The sequence below is a fragment of the Cynocephalus volans genome, chromosome 14, assembly GCF_027409185.1.
Source record: "Cynocephalus volans isolate mCynVol1 chromosome 14, mCynVol1.pri, whole genome shotgun sequence".
In the NCBI taxonomy this organism is placed as follows: domain Eukaryota; kingdom Metazoa; phylum Chordata; class Mammalia; order Dermoptera; family Cynocephalidae; genus Cynocephalus; species Cynocephalus volans.
Genome location: NC_084473.1, coordinates 11788836 through 11814582, shown reverse-complemented (window position 1 = coordinate 11814582; position 25747 = coordinate 11788836). Strand labels below are relative to the sequence as shown.

At 47.6% G+C, this 25747-nt stretch overlaps 1 protein-coding gene across 1 annotated transcript in view; it reads right to left on the bottom strand.

The window, feature by feature from the left end:
- Nucleotides 1-233: 233 nt before the first annotated feature.
- The window catches only part of GREB1 (growth regulating estrogen receptor binding 1), a 141586-nt gene continuing 116072 nt past the window's right edge, over nt 234-25747 (bottom strand). Inside the window, exons 22-33 of the mRNA XM_063078617.1 lie at nt 24085-24716; nt 14842-14944; nt 12898-13056; nt 11792-11934; nt 8734-8895; nt 6723-6927; nt 6126-6300; nt 5068-5286; nt 4025-4160; nt 2113-2313; nt 1543-1681; nt 234-397 (exon numbers count right to left, since the gene is read on the bottom strand). Coding sequence (XP_062934687.1) covers nt 234-397; nt 1543-1681; nt 2113-2313; nt 4025-4160; nt 5068-5286; nt 6126-6300; nt 6723-6927; nt 8734-8895; nt 11792-11934; nt 12898-13056; nt 14842-14944; nt 24085-24716 — 2438 coding nt within the window. The remainder of the gene's footprint in view (nt 398-1542; nt 1682-2112; nt 2314-4024; nt 4161-5067; nt 5287-6125; nt 6301-6722; nt 6928-8733; nt 8896-11791; nt 11935-12897; nt 13057-14841; nt 14945-24084; nt 24717-25747) is intronic.

The following is a 25747-nucleotide window of genomic DNA, read 5'->3' as shown; positions in this document are numbered from 1 at the left end:
CTGGCCCAGGAGCCCTGGGTTTTCTTTCCTGCTCACGACTCCCGTTGTGGCACTCAGTCACCATCAGCCTTTGGGCTTCGGTGCCCTGACACATACCACGAGGTGGTTGCAGAGGTGACAGTTTCTGGGGTCCGTTCCAGTTCAAACACCCGTGGTCCTGGGGCTTCCTTCAGCCGCCACAGCACGAGGGCTCTGAGCACCCCGCTCTCCCAGCAAGTCCTCTGCCACCTCCCTCAGATGTGTCGCCCCGTCAGGAGAAAGAGCGGCCTGTCTTCCCTGGCGTTGGCGGTCTGGAACTCGTCGCGCAGCCGGAACTGCCACTCGTCCTCCAGCTCCAGGCGGACGACGGTCTGGCGGAGCGAGTTCCGGTCCTGACAGATCACGCACAGGGTCGCACCTATGGGACAATGGTGGTGGAGGCAAGAGAAGCAAACAGGTGAGTTTATCCCAAGGAGAGCTACCGCCTGGATGCACCGCAGGAACAAAACAGGACGCTGCTTGGAAGGGAAGGTCCAGCTGTGCAAGGTGACCTTTTACTTTTTCTAGAATGATCTGTGATCTTAGCAAGATGGACAGTCCTCCAGGGATCTGGCAGGCTTGGTGGGGGAGACAACTTGGAGGCAGAAGAAAGGTTGAAAAAGAACAGAACAGAGGAGGTGGACTGGAACGGGAGAGACGGGTCTGATGGCTAATCCTGCATTCTGAGCTCCAGCCCTGGGTTCACCTCCCCCTGCCCTACCCCAGCCCCAAGGCTCAGTCCCCCTCCTTTGCCCACCCAGGCCAGGTGCTGTCACCACTTCCCCCGTGAGTTCAGCCAGGGGGATCCCCGTCCTCTCCACTCCTGGCACACAGGGACATGTCGGCCAGCTGTTCTCCAGATCCTCTCTCCCTACCTACCCATGTGTACAATCCTCCCTGTAGACGAAATGTTTCCTGAGGGCACAGACTGCTGAAGGAACCTCACAGTATTTCCCAAGGCCTTACACACTGCTGGTGCTCATTAAACACCTGCCAGAGAGGAAGGTCGGAGTAAAGAACCACCAAGGAAAAGAGAAGGTCAGTTAGAAATCTGAGCAGGACGGGAAACAGATTGGAAGTCACTTTTTTAAGTTGTGTAGAGCAAGCATTTGTCCTTCTCAACCACTGTGGCACGAGACGGACAGAGATCAGAGTAAAGCAAAGGAGCGGGCGGCACCTCCTGAGACAGTGAGGAGGGAAAGCCACACTGAGGCGACCTGGGCGCAGACGGGAAGGATTTGGTTTGACAGGGAACGTAAAAGTTAATATTTGCTGTGCATCTTTTAAAAAAGAGGGAGACACGTCTTGTCTCTATCCAAACTGAGCTAGGGGAAAGAGAGCTGTCCTGGGATCCAGTCCAGCTCTCTTATACCTTCCTGGGTGGCCAGGGCAGTCGCTTTCCCTCTCTGAGCCTCAGTTTACCCATTGGCAAAGAAGGACTAGGACCAGAGGTCACCTCCTCAGAGACACCAGGTGACAACAGCCATTCAAGTCAACATCCAGGGTAAGACTACAGTAAGTTACCTTTCAGAAAATGGAACTGTTTCAAAAAGCTAGCTCCCACAAAAGAGTCACAGAGGTACAGCAGGAGTCCACTAAACACCAAGTCAGAGCAGCTGATGTTCAGGGAGTGGGGCCTGGAGCTCACATAACAAACAGAAATCTGAAAGAGAAGGAGTCCAAGAGAAAACAGTTTTCCACAAAATACTCAATAGCAATATCTAGGGGCTTGCACAGAATAAATACTAACTGCTTGGTCAGGCTTAAGATGTTGGGGGAGCCAGAAACAATACTTTCATGTTATTTTTAAATCTATATCCTAAAAATCAATTCCAGAAGCCTTCTCCAGATTTACATACTCATGAAGTCATTTGAAAATCAGAAATATTTGACATCAGAATTGCGTTTGATTTCTAACTTCTTATATCTGGGCAAACCCTTTCAGCTCAGCCTTAACATTACCAGCTGTAAAATGGGGTGAACACCTGAGACCAAGTAGTCGAGTAGTTATGATTCAGAGTCCTGGATTCTAGTCCATCTATTCTGGGGATTTCTCTGACTTACGGACTCGACAGGGCCCCCTCGGAAAGTCACCTGAGACCCCAGGTTAAGGTAACAGTCCACAGAGAGCACGGGGTGGCTGTGGTTCTTCAGGGACAGCGGGAAGAAGCGGTGGCTGTGGTGCTGGAGGAACTTCTCAAGCAGGAGCTGGGCGGGGGCCGCCAGGAAGGTGTGCTTGCTGTCAGGGGCACAGATGTACTGGGCTGGCACAATGGCCACCGAGTTGTCAGACACCTGCACAGGGAGGATGGTGTCAGTCCACGCCCAACTCCATGGGAGAGAAGCCCTTCGCAAGGCTTCTAGGCTGCATGGGAACCCGGGGACAGGGTGGCCCAAGCGTGGACACTTGTGTTGCTCTGGGTAGTGCTGTGAATTGAGAATGCATACCTCAAGAATAAAATTCTCCATTAAGAACAATTAGGTTTTGCCAAAGTGGGACATGTGAAAACTAATCAGCGTCCTCAGTAAGAACTGTAGACACTGATCACTCCAGGCAGAAAACTGCCTGTCTGGTCTAGAGCAAACAAGGGAACTGCTGGACCTTGGGAACTCCGCCCCAAATGCTGTGCTGCAAACCCCTGGGATTAGCCGGCCCCTGTCCACCCTGGGTCCTATCCATGTCCCACCCACCCCCACTGCCCAGCCATCAAGCCACGGTCTCTGACTCCATCGCCAGCACGTTTCCCATGCTGCAGCCAGAGAGACTGTTTACAAAAAGAAAAGTAATCAGACCCTCTGCTGGATACACTTCAGTGGTTTCTCAACGCTCCTAGAGAAAAGTCTAGAACCTTCCCCTGGCCGATAAGGCCCACCTACGTCTCCAGCTCCTCTGCCGCTCTCCACGCTTCCTCCATACTGACTTCTTTGCTCCCATCTGCTGAGCACCTTCGCCCACATTCTCCCCTCTCACCTTCCAGGTCACCCCCTTGGGGACACTCACACAGACCCCAGCTAGATTCAGTCTCCCAGTGACACACACTTCACCTTCGCAGCGCTTCCCACAACGGTACTTAGCTAAGCTGCCAGGCTATGTGCTCCTGGGCAAAGGAACTGGGTGCGTAGTAAATATTTCATGAATAAATGAAAACAATTAAGTGATTTCATCCACATGAAAGATTATAAACCATTGCCAGCTTTCTGCAACAAAACCTAATGAAAACATAAGGTTATGTTCAAAATAGGAATAATGATAAAATACCTAAGAGTTTAGAAATGACACTGAGGGACATAAAAGAAAAATTAGTTTTAAAGGCACATCAGGCTCTTTGGTAGAAAGACTTAATATAGTAAAGATCTCAATTCTCCACAGATTAAACTACCAATCTAACACAATTCCAATTTAAACAATCTCAGCAATGGTGGGGGGTGGGAAGGCTTAGCAAAATGATTCCGAAGTTCTTCTGGAAGTACAGGCCTTTTATTTAAAGGTCTTGCTACTTTGCAAGAGGCATGAGGATGGGCTCTCACTAGCTGACTGTGGGGGCAGGTGGCAGGGTGGAACTGGTGTCTGAATTCACACCTGGCCCAGCTCAGGGCAGGTAATAAGAAGGAGTTAGTGGAGACCAGGAGGGACAGAGGCTGGGAAAGGCATCTGGGATCAGAGCTGGCTGATGTCATCAGGGCAGGATTCAAGACAGAAGGTGACAGACAGAGAAAGGGTCAGGCAGAGACATGCCAGCCTGTGTGGCTTCCTGGAAGACACAGAACCTCAGGACTTGCTGTGATTTTACATCTTAAATTCCCCAGGCACCCGATGGAGTCTTTCACCTCCCAGCGCTCGGTGCCAATCAAAAGTGGTCACTAATTCTACCTGGTGGTCAAGCCCCACCCCACTCCCTTGAAAGAGATAACGTGGTCTCCCCGAGGGCTCCCACCCTCAGTGTTCACACCACAGCAGCCCAGGCAGAGGACCCAGACAGCGCACCAGGCAGCGAGGCGGCCTCACCTTGGACGTGATGTGGAAGGCCCTGTGCCCACCCACCGCGATCTGCTTCTTCATGACGCTGAAGCGGTTGAAGCGGCAGAGCAGGAGGCCGGCGCTGTGCACCCGCAAGTTGAAGTCCACATCGTCACACGTGAACCTGCTCAACCAGAGGAGGTGCAGAGCTGACAGGACGCAGCTCACGCCCCCAGCTCCCCACCAGCACCTCAGTCCTGCCTCGAGACCTTACTCTGGAAGAGGGAGTGGGAGGATATCAGGCAAAACAGACCAGGCAACAAACGGGACAGACAGCGACATCTCTACAGGGAAGGCAGGGTGGACCCGAGGTTAAACCGCATTAGGACCACCACTGGATGACCGTGTGCTATGTGCCAGGTACTACGTGAGAGACTTATAAAGCACCAGCCACCAGCCTCCCTGGGCAAAATTATTAGCCCCCTTTTATAGCCGGGGAACACAAGTCTCAGAGAGTCAGTGCCTAAACCACAAAGCTGACAAGTGGCAGAACCCATATGCCCAGCAGCTCGGTCTGGCTCCGAAACTGACACTCCTACATGGGTATCGTGGGCTTCGTGTCCAGGGCCTGGCGCATAGAGATGCTCAGCAGACATCTGGTGAAGAGGTATTCCTGAGACGTGAGCACTTCTGTGGCTAGATCCTTGGACAGCAACCTATGAAAATTACTTTCTCATTTTCTTCAGTGCTAAAGCTCCTAAAAAGCAATATATTCAGAGAGGGAGACAAAAGGGCTAGAGAAACACAGTGTGATGTAACTCACTAAATAAAGTACCATGTGCATTGATGAGTCATGCTGAATGACTTATGTAAATACACAGAATTACACAGCACTAAAAAAACTTGAGGACCAAAATGGGGCCAGGCCCATGCTTCAGGGCAGTCATCCTCTGGCATAAGTGGCCCCTGCAGGCGAAGGTGAAGGAGCCGTTACCAGGCTGCGGGTCTGCCCCTCACTCAGGCTCTGGCACCGGGAGCTGCACTGACGGCCACTGTGCCCCCTCCCGCCCTCCCTGGGGGCAGGAGCTCACCGGTTCTGGTTGTACTGCACATTCTGGGTCAGGTCCACGTTCAGGATGATGAAGTCGTGCACGTGGCAGCGAGAGAAAGGCTCGCGCACCGCGCCCGCCCGGGTCTTGCTGGACCACTTCCGCATGCCGATCAGGGCGTAGTGGGTGATGTTGGGGGCCGCCTCGATGTGCTGCATGATGTACTTCAGAGACACGTTCCTTTCCGCCCAGGAGAACTCCCTGCCCAAAGGAGAGAGGCAGATGTCCCCGGGTGGATGGGTGAGCAGCAGCAAGGCCCCCGTCCCGGCCAGCCAGGGCACTAGTTTTCCAGCTGACCCATCTGTGCTGGGCAGAGGCAAGCACAGACCCCAACAGGTGCCAAACACCTCCATTTACTATCATTTCTTTGTGCAAAATGCGTTTTATGTGCTGAACACATTTACAGACCATCTTTAGTTAATTCTTACCACAAACCTCTAGCATGAGTATTAACACCCTTTTCAAAGACGAGGAAACTAGAACCCAAAAAGACTTAGTCATTTGCCTAAAGACAGCCAGCAAATAAAAATAAAGCTAGGAGTCACAAGTCAGGCTTGTGGGGAGGGGCAGGCTCTGGAGGTGCTAGAAACATCCATTTCTTGATGTGGAAGTTGGCTGGACGGGTGTGCTCAGCTTGTGAAAAGTTCTGTATCTGTGCTATACAAGGTGTCTTCAAAAAGGTCATGCAAAGGTTCCTACTGTCTTTTAATTCCATTTATCCATGAACTTTCTGAAACGCCCTCACACTTTGCTTTTTTTGTATATACATACGTATATAGAGAGAATACTAAATAGTGTTTGATTTTCTGTACGTATTATACTTTAATAACAATTTTTTAAAATGAAAAGAAAGCTTGGAATGTAAATCTACTTCCACCACATCCAGGGATCTGGCCACCATGCCACACACCATACCTTCTAACACGAGGGGCCCTCTGTGGTCCTCAAAGGGAAAGAGAACCCCCCCCCATGAAAAAGAGAGCAGGCTTGTTTGTCAGGTGCCGTAGGGTGGAGGAGGCAGCACTCACAGGCCGTCTTACCTGCTCCTCTCCCCACCACAGTCGACATCCACCACGTTCCACATCACACAGGAGTCATCAGAGATCACGATGAAGGGCCAGATGTCCTGTGGCTTGATCCCAAGCTCCTCCTGCCGGTTCCGCTCCAGCTCCAGGTTATGATAGGACAGCTCCTTGATGAGGAAGTGGGCAGCGCCTAAAATGTGCAAAATGACCCGACTCAGGCATGTCCTGCACCCCCATTCATAGGACAGAACCCTCAGTTAGACCTGCTTGCCAAGGCCCCACCCCAGACAGGCCAGCCTGACTGTCCCAGTACGCACCTCCCTCCGCTGACCACTCCCAACTTGGGGGAGGGAAAATTACAGGGAGGAAAAAACTCCTCTCCAATTTTACCCCCGTTTGTCTTTCTTATCCTTTCTTTTCTAACAATTGAGAACATGAATTAAATAACCAAACATGCCAAAAAAAAATTTTCATAAAAAAATTCAAATAGCTTTAAAAGTCCAAAAGCAAAAAGCCTCGTGTAAAACACTAAACTCTTTCATCTCTAGAATATAATCTCAAGTCTTCATTCACTGAAACTTTAGTGAGTAGAGCATGTTCAAAAACACCTACCAACTCCAGCACTGTTGAAGATACTCGGAAGCACCAGCATGATGTGGTTGGGCCAGTATTTCTTATAAATAGCCATTTCATACTCCTTGACGACCAGCACGTGCAGGTGGCTGGCACCGTCCATTGCATGGTACAGATTAAAGAGTCCGTGCTCGTGACGGCCAGTTGTTGGTGTGAATGTCGGACTCTTTATATATTCATGGCTCTGCAAAGTGTAGGTATAATGAGGTAAGTGTTCATAAACATGGCTGTAATTTACTCCTCCCTTGAAACGTGACTTGGCAGCATCTTCTGTCAAAAGGTAGAGTCTATTTCCACACTCCTTGAATCTGAAGCAGCCTGTGACTTGCTTTTACCAATAAAATGCAGGAACAATGATGCTGTGTCAGCTCTGAGCCTCGCCTCAAGAGACCCACACGTTCTACTCTCTCGGCACACTCACACGAGCCAGCCTGGGCTAGCCTGCTGGAGGCTGAGAGACCACATGGAGCAGAGGCGAGCATCACAGCTGAGGCCACTCTAGGCCAGCCACTGTGACAGCTAACTGCAGACACACGAGTGAACACAGCAGAGCCCAGAACAACTAACCAGCTGAACCCAGCTCAAATCATAGCCCACAGAATCAGAAGCTAAATAAAAGCTTGTTTGGGATTGGCTTGTTATGCAACAGAAACTGATTGGCATATATCAATCAACCAAATTATTATCCTCTCATATTAGAATCTAATATTGTGCTCAGAGTATACATCATTCCTGTATGTCTGAAATCCTCCATACACTGTGAACGTTTGACATGCCCCAATCACACAGTCCAGCTATTTATATACTCAGGTTCTGATATCTTTTATGTATCTATGTTTTCTTCGACTCCTTCCTCAACAATAAGTGCACCTGGCCAAGCTAAAGCTTCTGCTCTTTCTGAGTTCCTCAAAGGACCTGCTCAAAGCTGTGCATGCAGCTGCTGCTCATGGCCAGCTCTCATGGGAAGGCTGGAAAAGTGGGTGGAGTAACAGGCAAATCCTCGCTCTTATGTTACATCCTGACGGTTTCACTGCAACAGCCCCCAGAGCATGAGACACCTTATAACGAAGGCCTCACAAATACTTCACAAATGCTGTCATTGCTTAATAACTGCTGGGTCTGAAAGGCCAGGTTTGGCCCTACAGATATCTGGCACTCTGGAGAAGGAGAAACAGCATCTACACACAGTTTGTGTTGACCCAGGCTGGTGAAGAGCAGCCAGTTGACTGTAGGATTGTCAGGCTGGAACTGTCAAGCCAAGGGCCCTCCAAGGAGCACCTCTTTTAAGAACAATCTCTTTAAAATATAAAGGACATTTATCTTATGGATGAAATACTTAAGGTGCCCCTTAGACTTGAGGATGATGAAATGGAGCTGGATTTCCTCTCCTAGCATGGAGTAAAATATTTGCAGATGAAATGAGACGATGTCTAGGGTTTCCTTCCAAACGACACAGGAAGGGAGAAGAGAAGAGGACAGACGAAACAAGGCTGGCCGTGAGTTGATAATCATAGAAGGCGGGTAATGGGCCCTAAGGGATTCCTTGTACTATCCTATCTGCCTCAGACTATTTGAAACGTCCCATAAGAAGGAGCATTAAAGAAAAGACAGGGAAGGGAATGAACACCTATTCAGCACCTGTTATCTACCAGGCACTGTGCTGGGGCCTTATGTTGGTGATTCCAAATAAGTCTCACAACAAGCTCTTGCGAGAGTTATTATTGCCCAACTCTACTATTGAGGAAACTGAGGCTCAGAGATATTAAGCGACAGATAATATGCTTGATAATTGGTAGAGCCAGGCCCAGACTTGAAGCTGAGTGACTCCAAAGCCCACATGCTAGCCCAGCCTCCTCCAAGTTCAGCCACCAGATCGGCCCCTCTCTGCTCCACATGCTCTCAACTCACCCAGCAGCTCCTGTCCCTAAGCCCCAGCTCAGTAGTGGCTCGAAGTCACTTTGGTTTGCCCTGCTAGGACTTGAGCCAGTACCTTGTCTGTGACGAGGGGCAGCCGCATGCTCTCCAGCTGGCCTCCGGGTTGGCTGAAGACAAAGTGGTGCTCCTTGGACTTGGGGATGATGAAGTGGAGCTGGACCTCCTCTCCTAGCATGGAGTAAGAGAAGGCAAAGGCGTGCAGGGTGGACTCATAGAGCTGGGGTGTGAGGGAAAGGACAGAGCTCGTCATCAGAGGTGGGCTTACTTCCCAGAAGAACACAGGCCCGTCCTGGCCACGACGAAACACAGGTCACAGCCGCCTCTGCCCACAGCACGAGAAGCCCCAGGTGACACTGGTACAAGGTGACAACACCCAGGCCTCGCTATGGGTGAGCATGCAGAGGCATCCATCCATGGCTGGAGCCTGCCCGTCCTCCATGTTAGACACCTCCCCAGCCATGCCACCTCGGGCCCCAGACCCTTCCAGACTCCGATCTGACCCAGAGCTGCTCTGGGTTACTAACTGAAGCATTCATGCTCTAGAGCTCATATTTAATTCTAATAAACATATGTTTCCATCAGAGGTACTATGTGTACTAGCATACTAATCTAACTGATGTGCTCGTACACGTCTGTAATGCTATGTGCCATGCACCGTTCTGTCCCCTTTGCACCGTGATCAACAATCCTAGGAAGCGGGTACTGTCACCATCCCCATTTTACAGATGTGGAAACTGACATTCAGAGGCCTGGGGCCCACACCTGTTCCCAAGTCTAGCCTCCCCCTTAGTCATCTCCAGACACTCCACACCCCCTTATCTGTCCCTGTCTCTGGTATGACCCCCTGCCGGGCTTTTCCCTCGGCTCGGGCACTCTCTCAGGGGCTCTCCGTGACCCTCAGCCCTCTCTGACGGCCCCCCCTAGTGTGTGCTAGTGGGGTTGGGCAGCAGGCCGACCAGCACACACAGGCTTAACCTCCTGCCATGGCTCTAACAGCCACAAAGCCCTTTGGGAGCAGAAATGAGGGAGAAAGTGATTCTGACTAAGGGGGAAGAGAAGAGGACGCAATTGAGGAAATTTCTTAGAAAGGCCAGAGGGGCCTTGGGAGGTGGAGGAGAGAGGACAGAATGTGCAGAGGCGCTGAGGCCTGGGGACGTCTGCCCTCGGCATTTCTCGCTGGCTGCTCCCAGGTGCCCTCACCATCCCAGGCACGCTCCTCTCCAACTGCGGCCCCAGATCTGAGCGCCCTCTGCACACAGGCCAGCGGGGTCCAGCCAGCACAGCACAGGACCGCTCCCCCTACCCCTTAATGTGGCCTGAGGGCAGGACAGATTTTTTATCTTAAGCAGCAATTCACTGCTGACGCTGAAATGACTAGTGACTAAAACCCTCAAGTCTTTTTCAGTTCTTCAAATTTCAAAATCAAAAAAACATTTTTCATATATCTTTTTCTGCCTTGAAAGAAAAACATCCCCTAGAAAAAAATTGTCAGGAGAGCTTATTTAGAGCAAATGCGATTACTGATTATTTTGATCCTTTAAAAAGTTGATCGTATGTATTTTCTAATTTCATCTACAATAACATTGCGTAAAGAAACTGGTGCTAAAGGAAGACAGATGCTGGTTCACTGGCAGCTAAGCTCCAGGTAGGACACCTAGGAGGATGAACGCTGCTGGCTGCTGCTTCCCACTAGCAAAGGGATGGCGAAAGCAGGCCAGCCCCTGCCCCTGGCCTTTCTAGAGGCAGCCAAGGACACCTGCCATCCTGCCGCCTCTGCTGCTGGGCCAGGTGTCTGACTGACCCCCACCAGCTCCAGCTCTTTCCTTCCTCCCCTGCTTCCCTTGCTTGGGTCTGGTAGGAAAAGAAGTGCTACAGGTAAAATACTCTCATCTGTTTATAAATAATCAGCCTTACAGGCCCTCCGTAAAGCTCCATATGGCTATTAAGATTCAAGTCAAGAGGAGGGAGAGAGGTTTCGGTAACTGGCCGCAAAAATCAACCACATTGTATATTGACATTAAAAAAAAAAAAAAGATTCAAGTCAAAAGTGCAGCTTTGCCTATGTGGGCCCTACTTAGAGTTCTCACTGACACGTCCACATTCCCCGCACAGTGCCCAAGACTTGTGCTCTGGTCTCTGTCCCCCCATCCCTGCCCCCAGCATCCTCTCCTGAGCCTGCTCACCCCATGCACTCTGTGCTCCAGCAATACCCAGCTAAGACCACTCCTCAGCCCCAGAGACCCCAGGGCTCCCGTCTTTGCACACGCTGTTCCCTCCCCTTGCATCTGCCTCAGCCCCTCAGCAAATTCTTACTGATTCTTCAAAATCCTCTCCTCTGCTCCCTACCCAAAATAGTATCATCATTTATAAAATGGGGATAATGGGGTTTTAGTAAGAACTAAATGAGAAACTAGACAGCACCGTTTCCTAACCCATGTACCCTGAATGGATTACAGCTGTGGCTGGAACACAACCCCTTCAGGTGTCCAGCCAGGGCCCAAGACGGCCAGAGCTCCAGTCAGAAGCCTTTTCCATTTATCTGTATCCATGGCTAATAATTTCTATGATGTAAAAAGGTTGATGCATAAACAGTGCCTAGCATGGTGCCTGCCATGTGGCAGGTGCTCAGAAAATGCAATTTTCTCTCCTTATCCATATAATTTCTGTGCCTCAACCACATTGCTCTTCTTGCCTCCTTCACATTGTTCTGACATTGTGCTTACATGCACATCTCCCTCCTACACTGTGAGACCTTAGGATGTGGACAAAGTTTATTCCTGTCCCCAGTGCCTGGCACATAATAAGCAGCAGGGAGTGGCCGCTGCACTGAATGAACTTCTGAGACTGCTAGGACCTAGGTCAGTTAACTTAGCCACGGATAAATGTGCAGCCCCAGGAGAATCTCTGTTCTGTAGCGTTGGCAATAATTAGACTATTGAAGGGAACCCAGAATACAAGCAGACTGGGAAGCAAGGGCTTCCAGAACTCCCTATCTCCCACTCTGGAATGGAAACAGGAGAGAACAGGGAAACAGACAATGTGGCGGAGGTGGAGCACCAGGCAGAAGCTGCTGGAAGCGTGACCTGAGATGGGCTGCGGCGCCGGTGGCCTACCTGGTAGCGGGGGTGGAAGCCCATGTACTGGTGGCACTGCTCACAGTGGTGGTACGTGTTATACGCCGCATACTTGGACAGTCTCATCCGCGCTGTCTGACGCCGCATGAAGAGGTCCTCAGGCTTCCGGGACATCCCTCTGTCTGCACAAAACTCCCCAGTGTTAAAGAGCAGCAGGAAGCAAAGCACGTGCTTCCCCTGCCTACTCAAACTGACACCGACTGAAATGCTCCAGAATAAGCAGCCAGTGTTGCGTGGTTGGTGAGGATTGCCTCCCACCTGTCTGGGCCCTTAGGTGACTTGGCTGGTCAAAGGAGAGGCCAAAGTCTCAATGGGATAAATAAAGAAATCATGTTCATACAGTGCCTTACTGTGGACCTAAAAACGTTTTATAAACACACATTTAAGGATCCACTACATGACAATTTAAATTGACTGCCAATTATTATGCAAATGCTGTAATGCAGATGAACTGCCCCCAGTGTTTTCAAATGACGTGGCAGGATTAAGACTTTAACACTAGACTTTCATTAGAGACTGACGTTTGGGAAGGCCTCTCAATGATCTATCCTGAGAGAAACGGAGATGCACCTGTTGGTGTGAAATGGAGACGGTGAGCAGTGTCCCCTCCCACCACATTTACTAGGCTTTCCCAGTCTGTTTGTGATCACACTGGCCACTGACAACCAGTGTTTGCTGATGTGCCCCTGACGCACTGCAGGGTTTCAATCCTGTGGGAGCTGGTGCCCCGAGGAAGGAAGGAGAAAGCGAGAGACGGAGGCGGGAGGGGGACCTGTGCCTCGTTTTGTTGTGACAACTCCCAATTCACAGGTAAACATACACATCTTTTGTCCTCTATCAACCCAAGCCTGCAGCACATTGTAACCATGACAAATCACCACATGGGTCGTCATCATCACTCGGTGCTCCTTTCCACGGGTTCTGTGATGGTCCCTTCCTTGTACTGGGAGGTGGCAATCTCGGTTCTGTGCCAGGCGTTGCTAGTTCATTCCCACCAGCAGACGTCATCACTCACAGAGCTCACCCCTCAGAGGCTAGGCCTGTGTGCCTCAGAAGAGGGTAAAGCAAGAGAGCCAGAGGCTGACCTTCGCTCCTCGCACTCTGATGGTGGGAACAAATCAGGCTGGCGCCTTCGTACTTCGGGTCGTGAATGATGTAGTCAAAAGGCATCTTCTGGAACAGCTCAAGGTCTGGCCAGGGGTCGCTGAGCTGGACATAATGCCAATCCAATTCTTCTCTGAGGTCTGCAAGGTGGTAGAAAGAGAGATGTGGGACAACACAGCAAGTGAGAATGATCTATTTTAAATGTACACAGCATGATGCTTGGAGCAGAATTATTACTAAGTCTACAGGTTACTGGGGAACCCCACTGCACCTCAAAAGTTCCTGACCCATATCCTATATTCAGGATTGTTCTAATGAGGCATGAAAACACATTTAGATCATTTCTGTCCAGAGAAACAACCTTGTCTTCTGCTTCCTGAGAGAATGGATTTGCTCACACTGACTTCAACTCCTCCCCAAGTCCTGACCCAACAACCCAAGCCTGTGCTCTGTGCTTCTCTGCAGCACCATCTCCCAAGTACACTGGTTCCCAGCACTCGTGGAACAGGCATCATTCCCTGTCTTACCTCTAACCGTCCAAATGCTCCCCAGCCAGCATGGCTCAGCGCCCATCACCCCACCTCTAGAAAGCATCTCTGGTGGCCCACACCGTACTTTTACGTCTGCCACACACATCATCCTACATTATGACTGATACAGCCCATGATGCTCACTAAAGTTTGGCTAAAAGGTTAAAAAAAACCTACTTGGTCCAACTCAAGTTATGCAACCTATCGATTAAATATATATCCGACTATATCCTACTATATCTTATATGTGGGCAGAGTGCACGTCCATAAGAAGGAAGCAGAGGAATGTTGTTGCATATTTAAGAGATATTTGGTGCTTCATGTGTGTAACGTCATTTAATCTTCATAACACCCTGTAAAACAGGAATTGTCCCTATTCTGCAAAAGAGAAAACTGAGACAACACATCTTTAAGAGAATGAGCTTTGACGTTTAACAGAGTGGGTTCAAATCCTGTCTTTATCACTGCCATATCCAAGAAAATGAGGAAACGGAAACTCAACAGAGTTTCCTCTGAAACACAGTTCTGATGTGTGGGGAAACCAGAGAAAGCTCAGAGCTTGGCTGAAGAGCCTCCCCTTTCCTGCAAGGGAAAACCAAGGGCTGGATGGCCTTCCTCGGTTCCAGATTTTCTACAAATCAAAACCTAAGCACAGTCGAGAGCATCTCACAATGTGCTCTTGAGATGCCAGAGCGGCCAACTGGAGGTCACTCTCTACAACGCAGACCCCTCACACAAGCTTTCACTCCCAAAGCAGCAGATTCATTTACCAGACCAAGTGTATGTGCCACTAGGAGCAGATAAAGAGGAAGTGGAGGATTTTTACAATTAGCACAAAAGGGCTGTTCAAAGAAAGTCTTACCTTAATCAGGGTAAATTCTGTTGTATAAACAAGAACAGGATTTTTCCTACATTTCATATATTTCTGTTTTGCCCTGAGATACTGACCCAGGTGCTCAGTTGCCTGTGTGGGAAACCTCCACTGATGGCTAATTCCGCTTTCTAGAAGCAACAGTCATATCTAGTTCAATTCCAGCTCTGTCACCATACAGCTAAGCTCCTAAACAAGTCACTTATCAGGAAAATGGAATAACACAATGTCATATAGAAAATTAAATGTGCCAATTTATGTAAAGTATCTAGCACAGTGATTGACACAAGGAAGGTTCTCAGGAAACCTATATTAGTAGTTATATCTCTACAAAGGCCTCTGAGGAACTATTCTGATATTGAGAAAAATGACTACAAGGAAAAAATAAAAAGCACCCCTACAAGGCCCTAGAGTTGAGTCTGATCGTGAGTCTGAGAATTTTGTCTAGAAAGTGAAAGCTGCGCAATTAAAGTCATTTGATTATGGTGACTCTGAGCCTAAGTGCCGCCAAAAAGATAACTCACTGGTATTGATCTCTTCTTCATCATAAACATCCACTTCTGTCAGCCGAATAAGCATTCTGGACAGGATACTGAGGAACTGCAGGTAGGCACCTGTCTTCCCGATCTGTGAAGACATTGAAATCAGAGCCCACAGTTAGGAAGCCCTGTCCCCGTGCCAGGCACCGGCTGGAACACCCAGCATGCCTCCTGCCATCTATTTCTTGCAAAGATCGGGGCATTTACATAAGAGTTTCATGGATGTAAAGGCATTTGAAGGGAAATACAGCCTGAAGAAGCATTGCAGGAGGGCAGATGAACTCCAGGAGCAGGAGGCCTGCCTGGTTATAAATCATCACAAATGCATCTCCAGATTTTTTTTTTTTAATTTTTTTTTTTTAATTTTATTTTGTCGATATACATTGTGGCTGATTATTGCTCCCCATCACCAAAACCTCCCTCCCTTCTCCCTCCCCCCTCCCCCCAACAATGTCCTTTCTGTTTGCTTGTCATATCAACTTCAAGTAATTGTGGTTGTTATATCTTCTTCACCCCCCCAGTTTTGTGTGTGTGTGTGTGTGTGTGTGTGTGTGTGAATTTATATATTAATTTTTAGCTCCCACCAATAAGTGAGAACATGTGGTATTTTTTTTTCTGTGCCTGACTTGTTTCACTTAATATAATTCTCTCGAGGTCCATCCATGTTGTTGCAAATGGCAGTATTTCATTCGTTTTTATAGCTGAGTAGTATTCCATTGTGTAGATGTACCACATTTTCCGTATCCACTCATCTGATGATGGACATTTGGGCTGGTTCCAACTCTTGGCTATTGTAAAGAGTGCTGCGATGAACATTGGGGAACAGGTATACCTTCGACTTGATGATTTCCATTCCTCTGGGTATATTCCCAGCAGTGGGATAGCTGGGTCGTGTGGTAGATCTATCTGCAATTGTTTGAGGAACCTCCATACCATTTTCCATAGAGGCTGCACCATTTTGCAGTCCCACCAACAATGTATGAGAGTTCCTTTTTCTCCGCAACCTCGCCAGCATTTATCATTCAGAGTCTTTTGGATTTTAGCCATCCTAACTGGGGTTAGATGGTATCTCAGTGTGGTTTTGATTTGCATTTCCCGGATGCTGAGTGATGTTGAGCATTTTTTCATATGTCTGTTGGCCATTTGTATATCTTCCTTAGAGAAATGCCTACTTAGCTCTTTTGCCCATTTTTTAATTGGGTTGCTTGTTTTCTTCTTGTAAAGTTGTTTGAGTTCCTTATATAATCTGGATATTAATCCTTTGTCAGATGTATATTTTGCAAATATTTTCTCCCATTCTGTTGGTTGTCTTTTAACTCTTCTAATTGTTTCTTTTGCTGTGCAGAAGCTTTTTAGTTTGATATAATCCCATTTGTTTATTTTTCCTTTGGTTGCCCGTGCTTTTGGGGTCGTATTCATGAAGTCTGTGCCCAGTCCTATTTCCTGAAGTGTTTCTCCTATGTTTTCTTTAAGAAGTTTTATTGTTTCAGGGTGTATATTTAAATCCTTAATCCATTTTGAGTTGATTTTAGTATATGGTGAGAGGTATGGATCTAGTTTCATTCGCCTGCATATGGATATCCAGTTATCCCAGCACCATTTGCTGAAGAGGCAGTCCCTTCCCCAGTGAATAGGCTTGGTGCCTTTGTCAAAGATCAGATGGAAGTAAGTGTGTGGGTTGATTTCTGGATTCTCTATTCTGTTCCATTGGTCAGTGTGTCTGTTTTTATGCCAGTACCATACTGTTTTGGTTATTATAGCTTTGTAGTATAGCTTAAAGTCAGGTAGTGTTATGCCTCCAGCTTTTTTTTTTTTTCTCAGCATTGCTTTGGCTATGCATGGTCTTTTATTGTTCCATATAAATGACTGGATAGTTTTTTCCATTTCTGAGAAAAATGTCTTTGGAATTTTGATGGGGATTGCATTGAATTTGTATATCACTTTGGGTAGTATGGACATTTTCACTATGTTGATTCTTCCAATCCAAGAGCATGGGATATCTTTCCATCTTCTTGTATCCTCTCTAATTTCTCTCAGCAGTGGTTTGAAGTTCTCATTATAGAGATTTTTCACCTCCTTGGTTAACTCAATTCCTAAGTATTTTATTTTTTTGGTGGCTATTGTAAATGGGCAGGCTTTCTTGATTTCTCGTTCTGCATGTTCACTATTGGAGAAAAGAAATGCTACTGATTTTTGTGTGTTGATTTTGTATCCTGCTACTTTGCTGAAATCATTTATCAATTCCAGCAGTTTTTTTGTAGAGGTTTTAGGCTGTTCGATATATAGGATCATGTCATCTGCAAACAGGGACAGTTTGACTTCATCTTTTCCAATCTGGATGCCCTTTATTTCCTTCTCTTCTCTGATTACTCTGGCTAGTACTTCCAACACTATGTTAAATAGGAGTGGTGAGAGTGGGCATCCTTGCCTAGTTCCTGTTCTTAAAGGAAAAGCTTTCAGCTTTTCCCCATTCAGGATGATATTGGCAGTGGGTTTGGCATATATGGCTTTAATTATGTTGAGATACTTTCCCTCTATACCTAACTTATAGAGGGTCTTTGTCATGAATGAGTGCTGAACTTTATCAAATGCTTTTTCAGCATCTATAGAGATGATCATATGGTCCTTGTGTTTGAGTTTATTAATATGGTGTATCACATTTATTGATTTGCGTATGTTGAACCAACCTTGCATCCCTGGGATGAATCTCACTTGATCGTGATGAATAATTTTTCGTATGTGTTGCTGTATTCTGTTTGCTAGTATTTTAGTGAGGATTTTTGCATCTATATTCATCAAGGATATCGGCCTGTAGTTTTCTTTTTTGGTTATATCTTTACCTGGTTTTGGTATCAGGATGATGTTTGCTTCATAGAATGAGTTTGGGAGATTTGCGTCCGTTTCAATCTTTTGGAATAGTTTGTAAAGAATCGGTGTCAATTCCTCTTTGAATGTTTGGTAAAATTCTGCTGTGAAGCCATCTGGTCCTGGGCTTTTCTTTGTTGGGAGCCTTCTGATAAGAGCTTCAATCTCCTTTATTGTTATTGGTCTGTTCAAATTTTCTACGTCTTCATGGTTCAGTTTTGGGAGCTTGTGTGTGTCCAGAAATTTATCCATTTCCTCCAGATTTTCAAATTTGTTGGCGTATAGTTGTTTATAGTAGTCTCAAATGATTCCTTGTATTTCAGATGAATCAGTTGTAATATCGCCTTTTTCATTTCTAATTTTTGTTATTTGAGTCTTCTCTCTTCTTTTTTTTTTTTGTTAGCCATGCTAATGGTTTGTCGATTTTATTTATCTTTTCAAAAAACCAACTTTTTGATTTGTTGATCTTTTGAATTGTTTTTTGGTTTTCAATTTCATTCAGTTCTGCTCTGATCTTAATGATTTCTTTCCGTCTGCTAACTTTAGGTTTGGATTGTTCTTGTTTTTCTAGTTCTTTAAGGTGAAGTGTTAGGTTGTTCACTTGCCATCTTTCCATTCTTCTGAAGTGAGCATTTAATGCAATAAATTTCCCCCTCAATACTGCTTTTGCAGTATCCCACAGGTTTTGGTACGATGTATCATTGTTTTCATTAGTTTCAATAAATTTTTTGATTTCCTGCTTGATTTCTTCTTGGACCCATATGTCATTAAGTAGAATGCTGTTTAATTTCCATGTGTTTGTATAGTTTCCAGAGTTTCGTTTGTTATTAATTTCTAGTTTTAATCCATTGTGGTCTGAGAAGATACATGGGATAATTCCAATTTTTTTGAATTTATTGAGACTTGATTTGTGACCTAATATGTGATCTATCCTGGAGAATGATCCATGTGCTGCTGAGAAGAATGAATATTCTTAGGTTGTTGGGTGGAATGTTCTGTAGATATCTGCCAATTCCAATTGGTCTAGAGTCTTGTTTAGATCTTGTGTTTCTCTACTGATTCTTTGCCTAGATGATCTGTCTAATATTGACAGTGGGGTGTTCAGGTCCCCTGCTATTATGGTATTAGTGTCTATTTCCTTCTTTAGGTCTAATAGAGTTTGTTTTATAAATCTGGCTGCTCCAACATTGGGTGCGTACATATTTATGATTGTTATGTCTTCTTGATGGATCAGTCCTTTTATCATTAAGTAGTGTCCCTCATTGTCTCTTTTTATGGTTTTTAGTTTAAAGTCTATTTTGTCAGATATAAGAATAGCTACTCCAGCTCATTTTTCTTTTCTGTTTGCATGGTAAATCTTTTTCCATCCTTTCACTCTTAGTCTGTGTGAATCTTTATGGGTGAGGTGGGTCTCTTGTAGGCAGCATATAGTTGGGTCCTCCTTTTTGATCCAGTCAGCCAGTCTGTGTCTTTTGATTGGCGAATTTAAGCCTTTTACATTAAGAGTTGTTACTGAAAGGTGTTGATTTATTCCTAGCATTTTATTGGTTGTTTGGTTGTCATAGGTGTCTTTTGTTCCTTGCTTTCTGATTTACTGTTTGGTTTCTGTGTTTGTTGGTTCCTTAGGTTGTAGATAGTGTTTTTGTTTCCTTGTTTTCTCTTCATGAATGCCATTTTTATTATACTAGTGGGTATTGATTTTTCTTGGGTTTTTATGGCAGTGGTAGTTATTTTTCAGGAACCAAACCCAGTACTCCCTTGAGGATTTCTTGTAAGGGTGGTCGTGTGGTAGTGAACTCCCGCAGTTTTTGTTTGTCTGAGAAATATACTATTTGCCCTTCATTTCAGAAGGATAGCCTTGCAGGGTAGAGTATTCTTGGCTGGCAATCTTTGTCTTTTAGTATTTTGAAAATATCATCCCATTCCTTTCTAGCTTTTAGGGTTTGTGATGAAAAGTCTGATGTTAGCCTGATTGGGGCTCCCTTATAGGTGGTTTGACGCTTCTCTCTTGCAGCTTTTAAGATTCTCTCTTTGTCTCTGAGTTTTGCCAATTTGACTATGACATGTCTTGGAGAAGGCCTTTTTGGGTTGAATACATTTGGAGATCGTTGAGCTTCCTGGATCTGAAGATCTGTGACTTTTCCTATGCCTGGGAAGTTTTCTGCCACTATTTTGTTGAATATGTTTTCAATGGAATCTCCATTTTCCTCCCCTTCTGGAATACCCATGACTCGGATATTTGAGCGCTTAAGGTTGTCTGATATCTCTCTTAGATTTTCTTCAATGTCTTTGATTCTTTTTTCTTTCTTTTTGTCTGCTTGTGTTATTTCAAACAGCCCATCTTCAAGTTCAGAGGTTCTCTCTTCAACTTTGACAAGCCTGCTGGTTAAACTCTCCGTTGTGTTTTTTATTTCGCTGAATAACTTCTTCAGTTCAGCAAGTTCTGCTACATTTTTTTTCAGGACATTGATTTCTTTGTACATTTCCTCTTTCAGATCCTGTATACTTTTCCTCATTTCATCATGATGTCTAGCTGTGTTTTCTTGTATCTCATTCAGTTTCCTTAGAATTATCACTCGAAATTCCTTGTCAGTCATTTCAAGGGCTTCTTGTTCTATAGGATCTAGAATTTGAGATTTATTAACTTTTGGTGGTGTACTTTCTTGATTTTTTGTATTTCTGGTATCTTTTTTTTGATGTTTATTCATTGTGGCAGGGGGTTTCACAGTCCACTGGTTTGAGACTAATGACTAACTAGGATGTTGCTGTGGTTGCCAATTTCCTATGGCTACCTCCGTGGCTGCTCAGTTGGCCTCTAGTGCCTTGTGTGTGTGGTTGCCTCGGGTCTTGGGCTTCTCTGGGGAGCCACCTTTCTGGTCAGCTTGGACTCTGCTGGGCTGGTGGATCACGTACCACAGGGTGTGTGATCACTGTTGAGCTTTCACTTCCTGTGCAGGACTTCTCCCCGTTCCGTGTGCTCTGGCCCAGGCTGTTGGATTGTGCAGTGGCAACCCCACCGGTTGTGTGGTTTCTGTCGAGTCTCCGCCTCCCTGGCCGCACGTCTCCCCACTCTGTGCGCACTGTGCTGGGCTGGCGTGTGTCTTCTGCAACCTTCGTCTATCAGCTGGGCCTTCAAGACCCTGCTCGGCACCGCCTCGCCCAGGAAGTCTACCAGGTTTCTGCTAGGCACAGATGACCGGTTGCTCTGGGTGCCTTTGTAGCACTGTGTAGATCTTTCTCGGGACTTGTTCACTTTTGTATCCCCCCGGTATAAACCGAGTCTAGTGCCCGCCTGCAGCCAGCTCTCCGGCAGGTTCAAGCGGACCTGGGAACTCTCCTACCACACTATTCCCAACCAGAAATTCGTTAGGCTTTTTTCCGAACTGGTGGCCACAGAGATGGTAACTGCCTCCCAGTAACAGGAAGTTTAGTGGGGGCCAGAGTCCAGGGTGTGGTGGAGTGACAGTCGGCCCGCCCGTACTTCCTTGCCCTCCCGACACTGGCCGGGGACGCCCCATGCCACCAACCCACCAGAGAACCGCGGAGGGAGTGGGAGGGGAGGCCGGCCTGCAGGCTCCGGAAAGCCCCGCGCCGGGCCAAGCAAGTGGGAAGGCTCAGTGAGGGCCGAGCTGGGCGGAGCTGCCAGCAGCTGGGAAAATGGAGGCAGCCCCGGGGCGGTGAGTGGCCCCCCAAACAGGGCTGGTCCAGGGGTCACTCACAGGGTTGTGCCAGGTCGGGCGCTCACTCTCTGCCTCTGGTTTGCCACCTTCCCCGTTCTCGGCCACTGCCGCCTCGGGCTGTTCAGTCGCGGCGCGGCTCGGGCGTTCCCAGGAATCTTCTTTAATGCCGGCCTGAAACCTCGAATCCTGAATAGGGCAGCTGGCTGCCTTCAGCGCGGCCCCGGCCTCCGGGATCCTGGCTGCATGCACAGCAGCCCTGGCGCCGTGTTCCCTGTTTCGAGACTCACTTTTGCAGCTAAGAAACAGTTCTTTTCCTGCTCCACACTTCAAAGCTGTTGCTTGTAAATGAGGCAGCCTCTCCTGCCGGGGGCAAAGTGGCGGTCACCCCCCACGACCGGCCACCAGCAGCGGTCCTCCCTTAAGAGATGGCAAGAGGAAGGTCCACAAGTTTCCCGGCTGCCTGAGGCCCAGTGGCTGCCTTTTCCACCTCAGCTACTCCGTGCCAGCCGCCGCAGCCACCGCCATCTTGAAACCACTAGATGAGGAAACCATCTCCAGATTGTAACCAGCCACATCTTTATTTTAGAAATAGGACCTTATCACGAGCTGAATAAAGGTTGCTTCAAAAAACTGAACTGACAGTTTCAAACATAGTATCTTAAGAGTCTTGAAAATTGCTTTTTAATCAATATGTCTATAATAAGATAACAAAATTGATTGCCCAAGACATAAAATGTTGGCATCTCATTGTTTCTCCTTCTGAACCCAGGAAAAAGAAAAAAGGATTTTTCTCTTCTTCCTTCTTTTTTTCTGTACCATAGAGTCCCTTGCCCACTCTCAGTGCAGCACCAGGCTCATGTACTTACTATTAATCTTAGTTCATTTTGGTTACAATTGGTTAGTACCCGTGGACTAGCCCAGGACCCTCCCTGCTCCCCACCCCCAAAATATAGTTACTCCAAGGATGTGCTTTCCAAGTACTGAGCCCAATGCCAGGTATAGCAAGAACTCAGCAAATGCTGATGACTGGGAATAACTACTAGTTACTAGTAGTAATAGTTAACTACTACTTTAAAAAGGAAAATACAATATACAACCAGGGGAGAAACTTCAGAAAAAATATTTGCAATACACATAATAGACAACAGATGAAAATCTATAATATCTAAAGCATTCCTACAAATCAACAAGACAAAGTCAAATGACTTAAAGGAAAAAAATAACTGAAAAAGAAGTACCAATAACTAAGAACATTTTTTAAATATTCGATCTTACTAATAAAACTATGATACACTTGATATGCTATTTTTCACCTATCAGGCAAAAAATTTTAAAGATGGATAACATCCAGTAAGGTGAGGGTATGGACAAATGGAAACTCTCCTTTAAGAAAATAAAAAATTTTCTTTTTTCTTACTTTTCTTTTTTAATTAGAAAAAGTAATGCTCGTTTTAAAAGTTCAAGAAATACAGATAGATAATGAAGTTGAACATTACAAATTCATTCCCCTCCCCATGTCATATTTAGGGTCTATCCTGTCAGAGATTTTTTTTTTGGCATTTTCACATGCACAGACACATACACGCACTGATTTTTTTTTTCCTAATTGATACTGCACTATAGGTGTGTGTATACATATTATTCTGCAACTTGATTTTTTAAATTTAAATATCTTAGGAAATTTTCAATGGCAGCTTACAGAGCTCTATCTCAAACTTTCTATGGCTAAATTCCCTGACAGAGTTGTGCCCAAATTTATTCAACCAAGCCTTAATCATTCCAATTTAAGTTGCTTCCAGTTGTTTTTCGTTACTCTCAACAATACTAGATGAACATTCTACACATAATTTTGTGGGTTTGTGTTACTTGGGATAGATTCTGGGAAATGAACACACTGAGCTGAAGAGTGGCACATCTTCAGCTGTCACAGTAACGGTGCTGCTGCTGCTGACGACAATTATGAACATTTACTGCGTGCTTTCTACTGGTCAGGCAATGTTCTAGGTGCCCTACAATTATTCTCTTGTTTAACTAGCACATTTCTGTAGGTTCTATTATTCTCATCACTCTCAGATAAGGACACTGAGACACACAGGAGGTTAGAACTTGCCCAGGGCATCAGCAGATGTTTGAACCAACTTGGAGCCCATCTCCTCACCTCTGCACCATTCCTGCCATTGCAAGGTGGTTTCTGCCATTTTGATGGGTGAGATGGTCTTCCATTGTTAGAGAAACGTAATGAGTGGGGAAAGGCTGAGAGATGAGGGGACAGAACCCACAGATCTCATTAACAGTCCACCAAAATCTTCCAGTGCAAAACGGGGGAGTTTTGTTTCTAATTATTAAAGGGCACGCAGGCCGCCCCGGCTGGTGCAGGGCCCAAACAAGATGATGCAGGAACGTAGAATCGAAGCCTGAAGGAAGGAGATGGGCCCCAGAGAAGCCTCCCCTCCGCCCCCACATCACACAAAGAAGGAACAGAAGTCACCCGGCCATGAGCAGCAGCCAAGTCCCGCCCACCCCCCTCCACCTGCCACCTAGGCCACCATAGGAGATTCCACCACAGCAATGACAAAAAGTGGATAAGTGGGTGCTGTGGGCCCCGAGCCTGCCCTCGCACTTGCACACAAGGACCACCTGGGGCGGGGAGGGGCTGTGCCAGGGCAGCGGGCGTAGCACCCACCTGCGGGGGCCCACTGAGCAGCAGCCTGCGCGGGTGGAAGCTGTCCATGTGGCCCTCGGCCCGGTTGCCATAGTCCACGTGGCTGGGCCGGGGCACCGTCCACTGCCGGTAGTAGAGCGACTGCTCCGTGGATGTCATGGTCTTGCTGAGCAGGGGGCGGAAGGAGCTGGCCCACATGACCGAGTGGGCGGGCAGGAGCGAGGCGGCCTTGGGAAGGCCACTGCTGTCAGTGGACATGACCATGTCGTAGACCAGTTTGGGCAGGAAGACCACGGGAGGCTGGCGGCAGGCCTTGGCCATGGAGCACTGGGAGGTCTGCAGGACGAAAGCGCCAGTGGCAGGCGCCATGGCCGAGGAAGACGAGCCCGGACAGAAGGACAGCTGGGAGGACACCGAGGGGCCAGGAGCCAGTGTGCTCCTCTGGCTGCTCCTGGGGCCACAGTCGGGTGGGGGGGCCGGGCCTGGACTGTGCCTGCTGAGGGCCATGGGTGGCCCCTGAGTGGCACGCAGTCGCTGCTTCTCGGCCGGGGCCCTGGCCTCCTCTGCCAGGCCACAGGGTGGGGGTGACAGGGCCTGCTCTCCCTGAGAGGACCCCATGGGCTGAGCCAAGGGCTCCCCACAGAGCGCTGAACCTGAGAAGAGAGGACTCTGATCAGTCACGTCCCAGGGAGGACCCACCACAAAACCTGCCAGCCGCTCCTCCCAGCCTGTGAATCAGCTTCCCTCGGTCAAGGGCTGCAGCCAAGGCCAAGGAGGCCTCATTCTGTGAACAGCTGGGAGGGAGACCTCACCTGCCCCACTCCATGCCATCAACGCTACATAAGGCACAGCAGCGGAAAGGCAGCCAGAGGTGCTCCCAGGCCAAATCTTGTCGACCCAGACCACACGACAGTGTCTCTCATTGCCCCCAGCCACAGCCAGCCACACGCCCGCACCCTGGGCTGTGACTGCTGGACAACTCCCCATGCCCTTGACCCCCTTTCCCGTAAACTTCCCTCCACCTGGAGTACCTTCTCCTCCAAGGCCCAGGCAAGGGTTTGCTGCTCCCTAAAGCCTGTGGCGACCATGCCCTGCCCCTAAATCTGCCTCCTGCCTGAGACAAAATTACCTACTTCTCCTACACGTAACACTTCCCACGCGTGGCGGTGTGGGCAGCGCACAAAAAGTAAAGCAGCCCCTAACACAATAACATGGTTCTATGAGGAATGATGAACTTCTTCAGGGCAGAGTCCTCATCTAATTTATCTTTCAACATTCAGATTATATCAAATGCCCTGATTTGATAAATACTCTTGGTGGGAAGGCAGGTGACAGTGTTTCATGCACATGGGTCCTGACTGCTCTCAGAGACCAAGGGAGCCCCTCGGGCAGAGACCGTGGGAGGTGTCATTCACATTCCCTCCTCTCTCCACCGAAGCCAGTCCTGGGTACAGGGATCATGAACTCTTGTTGCTCCTCAGGGGCACAGTGACTTCCCAAACCCAAAGCTGCATGGAGAGTGCCAAGGGGCCCCGCCTGGGGCCCAGGCCACGGTGAGGAGCAGAGTCCTCTCCTGAGAGCAGGGTGGCTGAACCTCCCAGTTCTGCCCAGGAGGTCTCAGATCCCAGTCCAGAAATATGTGCTCTCCAGAGTCCAGTCCTTGGAAGATTTCCTTCTCATTCCA